Below are 14558 nucleotides of genomic sequence, written 5' to 3'. Positions count from 1 at the left end.
CTCTCAAGAATTTCAGGATTACATAAATTGACCCAGTTTAGTCTCTCCTTAAACAACAGAAGAAAAAAATCATGCAACACTGTATGATAAGGACATAAACATCTTCAAAGTCTGTTAGCATCAGGTCCTGACAGCCTCCCTTCATCACTCACACGAGGTCTGGTTTAGTACGCTGGGAGCAGGGGAGGTCAGTTTATCATTTTAAAGAAAACCACATATATTATTTGGGGTTTAGTTCAGCCAGTACCCAATAGACAATAACATGCAGGTAAGCACATCAACTAGACTAACTATGCTGAATTATAGAGAACTTCTCAATGAGATGACTGGAAGTCTAACATCACTTTGAGAGTGTGCTGGGCCTATCAACATCTGCACCAATGACTTTTCAAAAATATCTTCAGCCAACTACATCCTAAATGTGTTGCACAATCTGTTTGTAAGATGTTTAGCTGAGAGAGATGAGCATTCAACCCAAAAATCAGGTTTTGAGGAGATGGAGACTTCTCTTTCCATGCTTTTTCCTTCCATTCGTGACAGTCCTAAATCTGAGGACTAATTAGCCTCTTCCAAGCCGTGCTCCCTGTCTCTAGGGCATGGTCTGTCATATCATTAACAACACTGCACCGTAGATCAAGACACTGAGCTGTGGTAGAGAAGTCATGAGACTCTACTGTATGCTAGGGTACTCTATTTCAAGTTTCTTGGCCATTCACACTGAACCTGACCTGCCAATTTATGTGTCCCAAATGGCACCCTGTTCCCTATGGGCACTGGTCAAAAGAAGTGCACTACATAGGGAATAGGGTGCCATTTTGGACTCATACAATGCCTCCAAAGGACCGGAGCCTGAGGAAATAGAGCAGTACAAACAACTTTCTAGTCACCTAGCTCTCACACACTTAAGACACTGACACACTTCTCTTGAACCTATTAAACCTTATTCTTTAATGTCTGCACCAAATACGGGATTTGAATAAGCACAGGACCATCTAATCGGAAAGACCTATGTTTTGATGATGGTCCACTGTGGTAAACTCAGAGTAAAGAGTGATAAATCCCCTTTCATCATGCAGCTGTCGTCAGCAGCCATAGCACTTTTAGCACAGACCAATTGCCAGCAAGACATCCAGAGGAAATGCACTCACTGACATCCAGGCTAATCAACCACTCAAAACATCAATGCTTAGAATGGAATGACACCCAACTAGTAACTGAATCCACTTCACAACATCCAGTGGAGACAAAAGAAGTCCCATATGGCCTTTTCAAACGAAGTCTGTTATATTCCACAAAAAAATAGGAAGAGTGCCTCACTGTTAGAGTATGCACGTCAAACATCTCAGTCTATAAGCATGGGCATTAATATGGAGTTGGTCCCCCCTTTGCTGCTATAACAGCCTACACTCTTCTGGGAAGGCTTTCCACTAGGTGTTGGAACATTGCATCCATTCAGCCACAAGTGCATTAGTGAGGTCGGACACTGATGTTGGGCAATTAGGCCAGGCTCGCAGTTGGCGTTCCAATTCATTGCCAAAGGTGTTAGATGGAGTTGAGGTCAGGGCTCTGTGTAGGCCAGTCAAGTTCTTCCACACCGATCTTGACAAACCACTCCTGTATGGACCTTGCTGTGCACAGGGGCATTGTCATGCTGAAACAAGAAAAGGCCTTCCCCAAACTGTTGGAACAAAGTTGAGTAAAGTACAGAGTCGTCTAGAATGTCATTGTATGCTGTTGTGTTAAGATTTCCCTTTACTGGAGCTAAGAGGCCTAGCCCGAACCATGAAAAACAGCCCCAGACCATTATTCCTCCTCCACCAAACTTTACAGTTGGCACTATGCACTGGGGCTTGTAGCGTTTTCCTGGCATCTGCCAAACCCAGATTCGTCCATCGGACTGCCAGATGGTGAAGGGTGACTCATCCCTCCAAAGAATGCGTTTCTACTGCTCCAGAGTCGCAACCAAGGACAGACAGTTTTTACTCACTTCAGTACTCGGCGGTCCTGTTCTGTGAGCTTGTGTGGCCTACCGGTTCGTGGCTGAGCCGTTTTTGCTTCTAGACGTTTCCACTTCACAATACCAGCACTTACATTTGACCAGGGCAGCTCTAGCAGGGCAGAAATTTGACGAACTGACTTGTTGGAAAGGTAGCATCCTATGACGATGCCACGTTGAAAGTCACTGAGCTCTTCAGTACGGGCCATTATACTGCCAGTGTTTGTCTATGGAGATTGCATGGCGGTGTGGTTGATTTTATACACCTGTGAGCAGTGGGTGTAGCTGAAATCGCTGAACTCATTAACTTGAAGCCATGTAGTGTATGGGGTTTGACACACAATAAGATGATTCACGGGTGGTTAAAGCTGCAATACGTAACTTTCTGGATGACCCGACCAAATTCACATAGAAATGTTTGTTATAGATCTTCTCATTGAAAGTAAGTCTAAAAAGCAGTATATCTGTTCTATGTGTGCTATTTCTATGCTTCTCACTCTTAAGTTTAGTTTTTGCATCTTTTATTTCAGGTTTTGTACACTAGCTTCAAACAGCTGAATATACACAATTTTTGGTTATTAAAAATATATTTCACAGCAATTTAGATGGTACAATGATTCTCCACATTGCATGTTTTGTCACATAAACAGACATTAGGCAAACTATTAGAATTTTAGCAACCAGGAAATGGCAGAGTGATTTCTGCATATTGCACTTTTAATGTTTACAAGAATCTATATTCTTGGTGGAATGTGACGGGTCAGTGTAGTTCATAGTTCAGGAATGTTATGACCGTCTTAAGAACTAGGCCTAGATGTCTGTACTCAGCTAAATGATTTAACACCGATTACCAGACATATCAATCGCTGCTATTCTTGTATATTGTTTATCGTTGTCATGCTAGGTAGGTGACCACACTGAAAAAAGTTATGTTATGTTTGAAAATCGCCTAAACCAATATTTCTTACATAGAAGGAAACTCAAACTTCACAGTGGGCTGTCCCATCTGCATTTCTTATTTTATCTGCAATATGTCTGCAGGTCAGGTTAAACCAGCCTGAACACCATATAGTGTCCCAAATAGCACCCTATTCCCTATATACTGTAGGCCTAGTGCACTATAAGGAGAGTAGAGTGCCTTTTGGGGACAAAGACTAGGTCCGCTAGGTCTTCATACTGATCTGAATAGTAGTGAATTATTAGATTGTTTCTATACATCAGTGAGAGTATAGAACACTCAACAATGGTCTGCGGCACAGCCAGGCTTTACCCAGCCAGCCAGGCTGTGTTGTACTGCAGTGTGTGGCTAGCTGCCTCTCCTCTCCTCTCCTCGCTGCCAGCTGTGGATCCAGGAGCACAACATGGCTGGAGACAGAGCCCACAGCACTGGGAGAGCCAGAGGCCCGAGCACACATATGTCTGTGCACTCGCCCCTCAGCTGCCTGCCCTCGATCTCTCCCTACGTGTAAACACTCCAACCACTGACTTCCGCTCCATATACTGGCCCTCTCAACACCACCTGCACCCAGTTGGAAGCGCTGAAAATAGGCCGGGAAAAATTGGGAAATGAATGTTCAATTGGAGTCGGATGTGCTTCAAAAGCGAAAGCCACTAATTTAGCTAATTTAACACCCATTGCTTACCAAAAACATAAGTACATTTTTACAGTAACCAGGCCTAAATAGTACTGTTGGTATTTTAAATCAATCCCATCGTTTCAGAGAATCCTCTTCATTCTTTAATTTATCCTCCAGAATAAGAAGCAATTGGTGAAAGAACATATTTGAATGAGGAGGGATATTTTTACAGGAGTTAATCATCTTATTACAGTGTTACAGAATTAGTCTAACATTGCAGCCAAACTGCTCTGCAGGGTATTGAAGTTAAATATGCAGTACAATAACATAACAGAGCCATACCCAGATTTAGGAACAACAGTAATCTGCTCCAAAGCCTCCAAGGGAAAATAATATCTGTTTTTTAACTCTGCAGCTCTCATTAGCTTTCTGGCATTGCCTTTCACGATCTAGCATATCTGTTTCTGTATAGTGAAATCATTTGGGTCAATCATTCCAAGCTATGTTTTCAACTGCAATATGTTCTTGTCCAATCGTAAACGGTTCGGAAAATTTAAAGAGACTTCTGTGTCGTGATATCGATGCTATATCTAGGCACTTACTTCAAGGCACAAAATCAGCCCACTACAATTCAGTAAAGAAAAAAGAAAGACCAATACATGAGGATTACATTTGTGGGCAAATCTTTACATCAAAATCAATGTATAAATCTTGCAAGTTGAGCCTATGCCCAAACTACAATCTGTCAATCTCCGGACCCGGCAACAATTTCAAGCAGATTTCAAGCAATGTCACCATCAAATGAAACCAAACTGTCTTTATGAAACCAAGGGATGACGTTAAGAGTGCCATTACATTTTTCCTGATTGTGAAAGGCTGTCAGACTAAGTCAGAGGTGCCTACACTAGCCTACCATGCAATTACCACATCCTTCTGAAGTTCTTATTACTTCAATTATCACTCGAGCATGCTTTACAATCACAGATGACCTTAGACAATTGTATTCCTAACAGCGGGGTCAAACTACTGCAGAGAATTCACATAGGCTAGACCGGCTCCTTTATGAATAAGGAAATGGGATATCTGCTGAAAAAGTGGTTTTATAATAATATATGCTATTTAGCAGATGGTTTAATCCAAAGTGATTTACAGTCATGCGTGCATAAACCTTTTACCTATGGTTAGTCCCGGGAATCAAACCCACTATCCAAGCGTTGCGAGCCATTATCTACCAACTGAGATACAGAGGACAGCAGTAGCCTAAACCATAAAAGTATAGCAATAGAAAAAGTCACATCCCCTTTGGTACAGAGAGAGTCACTTATGACACATGATAGTCAGTCAGGGGAGCGTGGCAGTGCGGTAGGTAGGTAGGTAGCTGTCCTATACAAAGCGACACGGCTCTGTCTGTCTGTCTGAAGGGTCTGCCGTGTCAGGTGCACCTGATCCTAGAGCTCTCTCTGTGACCCATCATCCTGTCAGATAAACCAGTCGACACAGGACAGCAGTAGTTCACCTCTAACAACTACTGTACCTTATTCAATGGGACTTCTCAGTATAACGTCAACATAAAACGTCAATAATCGCCAACGGCTTTGTAAGCCATTCACCAATCAAACAATATGTGGTCTTTATTCACTTTTAGGAATATGTCTATAGCAATGTGACACATACATTTTCCAGCAGAAATACATTACCAGGTAGACTCTGATGTTAATGCTATCTGAAACCTGAACCTTCTGAAGAACACAATATCAAATAGATTCTAGAGTATGTCGCATACCAGGACTGAATCAGAGGGACATTGCATCATTCAAAATAACTGTACAAACATTGATTGCATCCTTTGTCACATGCACCAAGGGCCATCCCTTCATCTGAGTAAATAGAGGCTGTTTCGCCCTACATAGATAAGAAAGCTTTCACTCAAATCTGTATCCATCCTAACAAGGGGGCGACGGGAGGCGAGGCGCTCAATGAAAGTGAACGATAAGAACAGTCTGCAAACAGGGCATAGGGAACTCAACGTTCTAAAAGGACTGTTTGTGGACACACTAGACAAATGGATAGGATGTTCAGTATCAGCAAGCAGAACAAAAAAAGATACATTGAGAACAGCCAAGCCTAAAATTAGACCAAATAGATAAGCGTAATACCTAACAGGCCATGAGCCTTTTAAGAGAGTTTTATCAATGAATATTGGCTTGACAACTTTATGGTGCAACATGCAACATTTTTGTTTCCATTGTAAATGAAGAATTGTTCTACAGATGAGAAATCTAGATGACTCCTTGTCAACCCTTTAAGTTCCCCTACACTTCTAGGAGCACGGTACCTTCATTTAGATGCATGGCTCTGACAAATTTGCATTACATTAACTTCACACACACACACCAAAACAGGGGGCATACACACGTACAAACAAAATATATATCTCTGAAAAAATAGGGCTAAATTAAAGCTTTACCTACCGCGAGCAACACCATTTTTTTTATCTTCATAGAAATTTGTCTTTAAAAGTATGTGCAATGATCTCAGCGGCCCGTTTCCTTGTGTTTGTTACTGAACACTAGGAGGCTTGCTCAGTCTTCACAGCGGCCAACCAAAAGATGTGACAAGACTTGGCGCTCCACATAAATCGGCAAAGAACAAAGTGCCATAACGGATATCTATATATTTTATTTTAAACAAATCTTTTGGTGGAATTGTTTAACTGACAAGTCCCTTGGCCACTAAAGAGAGTGGCAAAGGAAGAGAGAAAAAACATAAATATGAGCCAACCCCCCTTTTTAGGACACTTTTCCCTTTCCCACTCTGTCACTCTTTCACAGTTAGCCTGCCCACTTCCTTAGAAACTTTATCACACACCCCTCAGCCAGCACCACCAGAACTTCCCACTGCAATTAGTTATAAAAACTTTTCAGTCCAGCCACACGTGGTCTGGTTTTTAAAGAGTTGTATCCCCCTTCTCACGTGGTATGGGGGCTATTGAGTCGTCACAGACCCCCTGAATGATCGCCGAAAAATAAGGCGGTCCAGACAATAGGTCGTCTTGATTCATTCAATTCTTTCAGGACCTTGTACCGTCGTCCGGGCAGCTCCACACAATTGCTGCTTTGATAGTTTGGATAAACTCACTCTCTCCGTTTAATCTAAAAAATCCAATCCATTTCTTTTTTTTTTTAAACAGTTAACTGTCCAAGGTTTTCTCCACGAGTCGACAAAATTACAACATTTTGCTAGAGATCATTGGTATCACATACATCTGTGTATCAAACAGGTCACAAGATGAAAATAATTAGTAAAAAGAAACTGACCTGGTCAGCTGTACAGGCTGCATTGCTGTTGGACTCTGACATGGTTTGATAGTGCCCAGTGGTTCTCTCGTTTCCACTCCTGAGTTCTTCATTCACACCTTTCCTTTCGGTTACGCAGAAAGAGGGGGAAAAAAAGAACAGCCTCTTTTTGCCCGGGGTTGATTAATGCCTGAATTATTTTCACCTCATTTCATCTGATGGAGTTCTGTTTCCTCTCCGCCTCTCTCAATCATTCGGCATGGTAGCGCTCTCTCTCCCTCCCCACTCTCACTCACCCTCCCTTCCTCCCCCTCTCTCGCTTTTATCGCCCTCCCTCTCTGTGTCCCCTTTCTGTTCTACTTCACGATTTCAGGAAAATGCCCCCCTCCCATTCCCAAAAAGACAGGAGAGATCCACAGCTTTTGCCTCTACCTCCACAATGAATGGGTTGTTGTCATTGCAGCACCTTGGCTGCATACAGAGCGAGGGGAGCTGCTGGTTTAGCTGCCTGGAGTCAGGGCTCCTGCCAAACCTTCCTCAAGAGATGAAGGAAAAAGTGAGGAGCCGTGCGCTTCCACTGCACTCACTACCCTTGCTGTCTCTCCATTTCTTCCACTTGTTTTCAAGGCAGCTGCACCCAGACCACCAACACTCTCATTCATGAACACTTGACTCTCAAATCCTTGTCCCTTGACATTGCCAATTCCTCCCTGTATGTAGTGCAAAAGGCACAGGGGCACATACCTTCCTCACTGCCTACAACATGCTTGCAGGGTCCCCCACCACCCATTTTTAATTAATGCTCTTCCTCTTTATTCAGAGGTCCAAAGATACCATATTATTTGTGCTCTTGACAATGTATGGCCAACTGATACGTGACAAAGACAGCATTAAGTGAGAGAACTAGAATTGCATCACAATGTAAGGAAGGGTTCAACAAAATGCCAAAATGTGTCACAAAGGAGGCCTTTCAAAAACTCTGCTTTTGGCCAAGTCCTCCAAAGAGTATCCTGTTAGTGGTGTCAAAAGTTGACAGACACCTGGCATGGATCCTAATGGATGTTTGATAGTGGGGGACAATGGTGGCAACCGCTTCAGTGGATAGACTCCATGAGTAGGGCTGGCATAATTACTGTATAACCGTGTAACCGACGGTTATGGATGAAGACCTTTATGAAAATAAAATAACTAACCCTGGCAATTTGACTGGTAAACTCATGGGTACACTTGCAATAGATAAATAGGTCAATCAAACTCAACCAAAACAATGTAATTGCCATGGAAATACGTGGGGTAAGGGCCATGGGGGAAATATATTGAGTCTCCTTTTTGCCCCCCCCCCCCCCAGGAAAATTTGCCTACATTTAGGCTATTGTTTATATGTATTTTACACTATGTTGAGGTAAAAATCAGGGGGTATAATGCTTTTAGGGATGTCAACCCCAACACATGTTCATGTCATTGTTACCAATCAACTGGATTACATTTTAAAATTAATTAGACTACCACTACCGGTTTCTGTATACTAGCTATGCCAACCTGCTTATACGAACAGGAGTTAACATTGAGCAGTCACAAATAAATTCAAATCGGACTGAAGTGACCAGATTGTGGGCCTGTTATAATACATACATCTAGATGGATTTGACAAATATCCACTTTGGTAAATCAGATTTGTTGAATGTGCGCCAATCTGGTAAAAGAATGTCTACGTTCTACTGAGTCCTTTGACACCTCTATGGTTGCCTGGTATTGTGATGCAATCATTTCGATGGTAATGTAGAATGTTCATTCAAATGATGATAACTGATGTGGCTCATGCTTTGGATATTTTTTTGTATGTCAGATGAGTTGAATCAACAGATCACAGCACATATTTTACTACCTGCTTTGCTCCTATAGTTACACTTGCAATGCATGCCAGTCCACCCATTATGTCATCATTGACTTGAATGTGGACGCCGATCTATTCATTCTATTTCTATGGCAGGACATGCAGTCAGGTGTAGCTGAAGAGAAAATATGCCCCCCGCATTTCTTTGCTATTTGAACAGTTATTACGGTGACCGTAATAACTGTTATTACTGTTAATAACCGTTATTACGGTGACAGAAGGTACTGATTTCTCTGTCAGGGTTGGAACCTGACTTTACATTACATTATGAGGTTGCATAAAGGCAAATTGCCACACCCTCATTGGAGGAAATGATGATGTACACACATCAGTTTAAAAAGGGAAGTAAACAAAGTTGGCTCACATAATAAAGTAGTTGTGCTATATTGCTTTTTTAAAGAGAAAAACTAATATTCCAACAATTACGCTACTATTAGCCAAATGTAATTTACGACATTTAAAATTAGATTAGCAGATACATTGCTTTTGAATTGAACAACATAGGGGCAAGTTATGCTAGGAATAAAGCATAAATAAGAAATAAGTATTTGAACCAGCTGTGTAGTGCTACAGAAAAAAACAAAATGTGCACCCAGTGGGGGCCCCAGGACAGAGTTTGGGAGACCCTGAGCTAGGCGACAGCACACTTCCTGCATGCTCTTTAGTAGTAAAGGTCTGCAGACGAGCGAGTGTGTGGTGTGTGTGTGTGTGTGTGTGTGTGTGTGTGTGTGTGTGTGTGTGTGTGTGTGTGTGTGGGATAGTGGAATAAATTACACACATGTAGAGCTCCTCTGGGCTTCCATATGAGGCCCAGGCAGCCACGAGCGTGGCGGTGGGGGAGTTTGACACTGTAGTTCAATAGAAACTCTACAGGGGCCACAGCCAACTCCTATTAGTCAGACCAAGAATAGGTCAGATTTAATGAGGATTTTGCGATGCACTATTTTTCCTGCCGCTTATCAATAGTTGAACGGAGAGAGCTGTGTAGAGGGGTGACTATGACCAGGAAAAGAGACAAGAAAACTTACTATAAAAGCCAGTTGACATGTTGGGGAACTTGTTTTTCTAATTGTCCTTTTATGTCTGCTATTTAGCTCCATTTAGACATCACAGATGCCATGCTCTGTAATTGCCCGGATCTATTCAAATCTTTTACTGCAGGAATGTAAATTGAAAATGTGAAACTAACATTCACACATAATGATTGCTCATTGGAATGGCATGGTCCAGTGTTTCCTCTAGAAAAATGTGTAGCAGTGCGTGGAAAAAATGAATTGAAATAAAACCATGCTGACACCATATTGGTAAAGTTATTTGTTGAAATGATTTTAACATATTGGACCATGCTTACAGTGCATTTGGAAAGTATTCAGACACCTTCCTTTTTCCACATTTTGTTACATTACAACCTTACTCTAAAATTAATGTAATTGTTTTTTTCCTCATCCATCTACACACAATACCGCATAATGGCAAAGCGAAGAAAGGTTTTTAGAATTTTTTGCAAATGTATTAAAAATAATATTATATATTATTTCTGGACAACCTGAGCAATCAGGAGAGAAGGGCCTTGGTCAGGGAGGTGACCAAGATCCCAATGGTCACTCTGACAGAGCTCCAGAGTTCATCTGTGGAGATATGAGAACCTTCCAGAAGGACAACCATCTCAGCAGGACTCCACCAATCAGGCCTTTATGGTGGAGTAGAAGTAAGTATTCAGACCCTTTACTCAGTGCTTTGTTGATGCACCTTTGGCAGCGATTACAGCCTTAAGTCTTCTTGGGTAAGGTGCTGCAAACTTGACACAACTGTATTTGTCCCAGTCTAAGGTCCTAAGCGTTCTGGAACAGGTTTTCATCAAGGATCTCTCTGTACTTTGTTCCATCTATCCCTCGATCCTGACTAAACTCTCAGTCCCTGCCACTGAAAAACATCTCCATAGCATGATGCTGCCACCACCATGTTTCACCGTAGGGATGGAGCCAGGTTTGCCCCAGACGTGACGCTTGGCAATCTGTCCAAAGAGTTCAAACGTGGTTTCATCAGACCAGAGAATCTTGTTTCTCATGGTCTGAGAGTCTTTAGTTGCCTTTTGGCAAATTCCAAGCGTGCTGTCATGTGCCTTTTACTAAGGAGTGGCTTCTGTCTTGCAACTCTACCATAAAGGCCTGATTGGTGGAGTGCTGCAGAGATGGTTGTCCTTCTGGAAGGTTCTCATATCTCCACAGAGGAACTCTGGAGCTCTGTCAGAGTGACCATCGGGTTATTGGTCACTTCACTGACCAAGCCCCTTCTCCCGCAATTGTTCAGTTTGGCCGGGTGGCCAGCTCTAGGAAGAGTCTTGGTGGTTCCAAACTTCTTCCATTTAAGAGTCCACTGCGTTCTTGGGGACCTTCAATGCTGCAGACCTTTTCTGGTACCCTTCTCCAGATCTGTGCCTCGACACAATTCCTTCAAACTCATGGCTTGGTTTTTGCTCTGACATGTATTGTCAACTGTGGGACCTTATATTGACAGGCCTTTTCAAATCCTGTCCTATCAATTTAATTTACCACAGGTGGACTCCAATCAAGTTGTTGAGACATCTCAAGGATGATCAATGGAAACAATTTCAAGTCTCATAGCAAAGAGTCTGAATACTTATGTAAGTAAGATATTTCTGTTTTCGCTTTGTCATTATGGGGTATTGTGTGTAGATTGATGAAGAAAATGTTTAATTCTATCCATTTTAGAATAAGGCTGTAACGTAACAAAATGTGGAAAACGTCAAGGGGTCTGAATACTTTCCGAATGCACTGTACAACCTATGTATGTTCCATATTATCAGGTATGCTATCAGCAATAAGCATTATCACCTGTAGCCCAACTGATGCAGCATAGTGGCTATACATAAATAAAGTCTCAAACAAGGGGTAGCCTATCTGCACTTACCCTAGTGGGCCTAGGGTGACCTTTTAATTAGTTAGCATCCTATTGATGAATTGTATGTCCCAAACACTTGCTTAAACACAGTTAATATAATGTAGGCCGACCTGTAAGGGTGCGTTTGGGGTAAACTGCCACCCAGGGTACACTGCCTGTACTTCTCACAGAAACCACTTCCTGTCACAATTTCCCTGGGATACCCTTCTTCTTAACAAAGTCCATCAAAACTGCTGTTTTCCCAGCGATTGCAAGCCTTGTTGTGCATTGACTGGCTGCTAGTTAGAATGCATGCTTAGCTCCCTATGGTACTCATAACTTGAACGCGCCACGAGAGGAATATTTATTTACACACAACAACAAGCCGACTAGATCAATAGATAAACTATTCTACTATAGGGTCATTTTGTTTGCAGTGGAAAAGTAAATGTGGACTGTTCCAGCATAGTTCAACCTTCTGACTCCACAGATGATTGGGGTAAACAGGTTAAACTAAACCTTTCATGGCACCTCCCTACTGGGCGTCAGTCATACCCGGGTCATACGCTGCCCATCACACACAACCCTGCTGCTAAGAATACATAGGCTAACCCTAACCCGCAAACGAGACAGGGAGACCGGGATCTCCCTGAGAACTCACCATCATCATCATCACTACACTCCTCATACTAATGATATTGAATATGGTAGTGGCAAGGGGGCAGGGTAAGGGGGGCCATTGGGACAGGACAACTTCCGACTAAGGCATGCAAGAATTTAGGAAGGATCGTCTGGCTGTGCACAGCCCATCAATGAGGCGGCCCGGCAGCCTGAGAAAAGCCCAGTTGCTATAGAGAGCAGGGGTAGGCCACAGTCCTAATAGAGGAAGAGCGTGCGGGAGAGAGAGAGAGTGAGAAGGGGGGGGGGGGGGGGGGGCAGTGTGTGGATTAACACTGGGTGTTCCATTTCAATTCTAAATTTGCAGTCTTTATTTCCTACTACGCTCCTATCAGAGAGTAGATCTCACCACATGCCAATTTCATTTGCTGAGAACATCTGAGTTCTAGTCTAGCCCATCGAATCTGCCAGCATTTTTTTTTTAAAATACTTTTTGGAAGGGTATGGCTAGCGTTATATCAGGTATAAGATAGAAAATCTCCCTATTATTACACAACAACATCTCAATCTTATTCAAACAAAACAAATCACTGAAGTGACACAGAATGGTCCCAGGACGGTTTGAAATGAGCCGCCTTTGGGACTCTTTCCTATTCAAAGCACGCTGCCTCTATTGACAAGCCAAACAAGGGACTTCAGTGTGGGCTAAATTACTACTGCTGACCAAACATGTCACTTTCGCAACTTACTGCCCTATTGATGTGCGGTTTCCGGATCGTATTCTCACTCAGTTGGTTTGCAGACTAGAGATACTGACGCAGACATGCACACACAAATATTGCAAAAGCAAGCGTAAGCCAACATGCCTGTTACCCCACCGCTTGACACACAAAGCTTGTTGCTGATTGATTTGAAATAATAGGAAAGCACATGCATAGAAAATCCATTTGTGAGCAATCTCATTCCGTTTTGAGTGAAACGTACACAACTGGGGTGCGTCGTAGTGGCCATGGCCAATGCTGCCGTCTCCGATCCTACATTTTAAACACCGTCCTCTTTCCTGCAATTCTACATATTGTGGCTTGGGGCGGAGAGAAAATGTTACAGTTTTAAAGCTAGTTTGATGCAATTGTACATATGTTGTCATGGGGATGAAAGGAAATTGCAATTTTAAAGCTAATTTCCTGCAACTCTACACATTTTGCCATGGCTTATGACTCAAACATGATAAGAAAATCAATAGGGGCCCCCATGATTATCTTATTTAAAAATATATAGCTCCATTTTCTTTTCTACATATTTTATATCTGGCTTTAGTCGTTTTAAGTTTACACTGAAAACGTTTTATCATCCCAAAAATTATTTCCCCTCCCCATAATCATATTTTTTGGCGTGCCGGCAATGAATATAGGGGAAACACTGAACTGCCCTTGCTCAAAATGTAGGAATCATTCTTACCATTCTCCTCATTTTAACTGTTTTAGCAATACTGATTAGTTTTTTGCCCAAAGGTAACAATAGTCTAACTATTGGGATCAAAATAACTATTGAGTGTTATCTGCTCTCACTGTACAGAATCTGAAACAGAACACATTTTAATACAGGTGTAGACAGGGTCACAGGGAAGCTTTTAGTAATCATTCCCAACATTATCATCGAGACCTCTCAGTAGATTGGTATGATGGATCTCTCGGTCTAGTCTTCTTCAGTGATACAGCTAGTACCCAGTGCAGTGCTCAGAGATATTCAGCTCTCCCGTGGACATGGTAATGATGTTTGGTCCTATTAAATCCACCTGCATTTAGATTTCTGTCCATTATTGCAATTTACTTAATAGCTCATCACCTCTGATTAGTTTCACCTAAGTGATGGGGTGCGTGAAGGCTTGGTACAAGGAAAATTAGGATAACCCTACATTTTCTCAACAGTTCAGACTGAAAAACAGAAAAGTGAGTAAAAATAGCTCTGGGGAATCTCTCTGGCCGGACAGACTAGGTAACGTGGAGGACAGAAAGCAGAGAGGTCAGAAACAACCCTTTTTTTGGCGCATCTGACAACCTTTGTCCGGGCAACAAAAGGACAAATTCATTAAGCTATGGTCGGAAAACAACGTCCTAAGCATTTCTTCCAGTTAGAAGAGTGAGTTCTGCTTAGCCTGGCAGCTTTCAGGGACACAGGAGAGCACTCTCTAACGCTTGGGTTAACATGAAGTTTTCATGATAATATCTCCCCTCCGTAATTTAGCTGGAAGGGCCCCAGCTGTTAATTCTTTATAA

The 14558-nt window shown here is 42.3% G+C and overlaps 1 protein-coding gene across 15 annotated transcripts in view; it reads right to left on the bottom strand.

Moving 5' to 3' along the window:
• LOC110508726 (sodium- and chloride-dependent glycine transporter 1) overlaps positions 1-14558 on the bottom strand; it is an 89601-nt gene that overhangs the window by 32143 nt on the left and 42900 nt on the right. For 5 of the 15 annotated variants that reach the window (XM_090226084.1, XM_090226086.1, XM_036966942.2 and 2 more), the window contains one exon: positions 6891-6988. The exons of 5 other annotated variants lie outside the window; for them this stretch is intronic. In XM_090226084.1, the coding sequence (XP_090082210.1) occupies positions 6891-6932 (42 nt within the window). In that variant the 5' untranslated portion in view covers positions 6933-6988. Of the gene's footprint in view, positions 1-6044; positions 6587-6890; positions 6994-14558 lie in introns of those variants that run through there. 5 more of the 15 variants (XM_090226088.1, XM_036966943.2, XM_090226089.1 and 2 more) reach the window with 2 other exon arrangements.

The sequence above is a fragment of the Oncorhynchus mykiss genome, chromosome 28 (assembly GCF_057628025.1).
Source record: "Oncorhynchus mykiss isolate SJ-2025 chromosome 28, ASM5762802v1, whole genome shotgun sequence".
Classification (NCBI taxonomy): Eukaryota; Metazoa; Chordata; class Actinopteri; order Salmoniformes; family Salmonidae; genus Oncorhynchus; species Oncorhynchus mykiss.
Note: the sequence above shows the minus strand (reverse complement) of the source record. Positions and strands in the feature narration are given on the sequence as shown.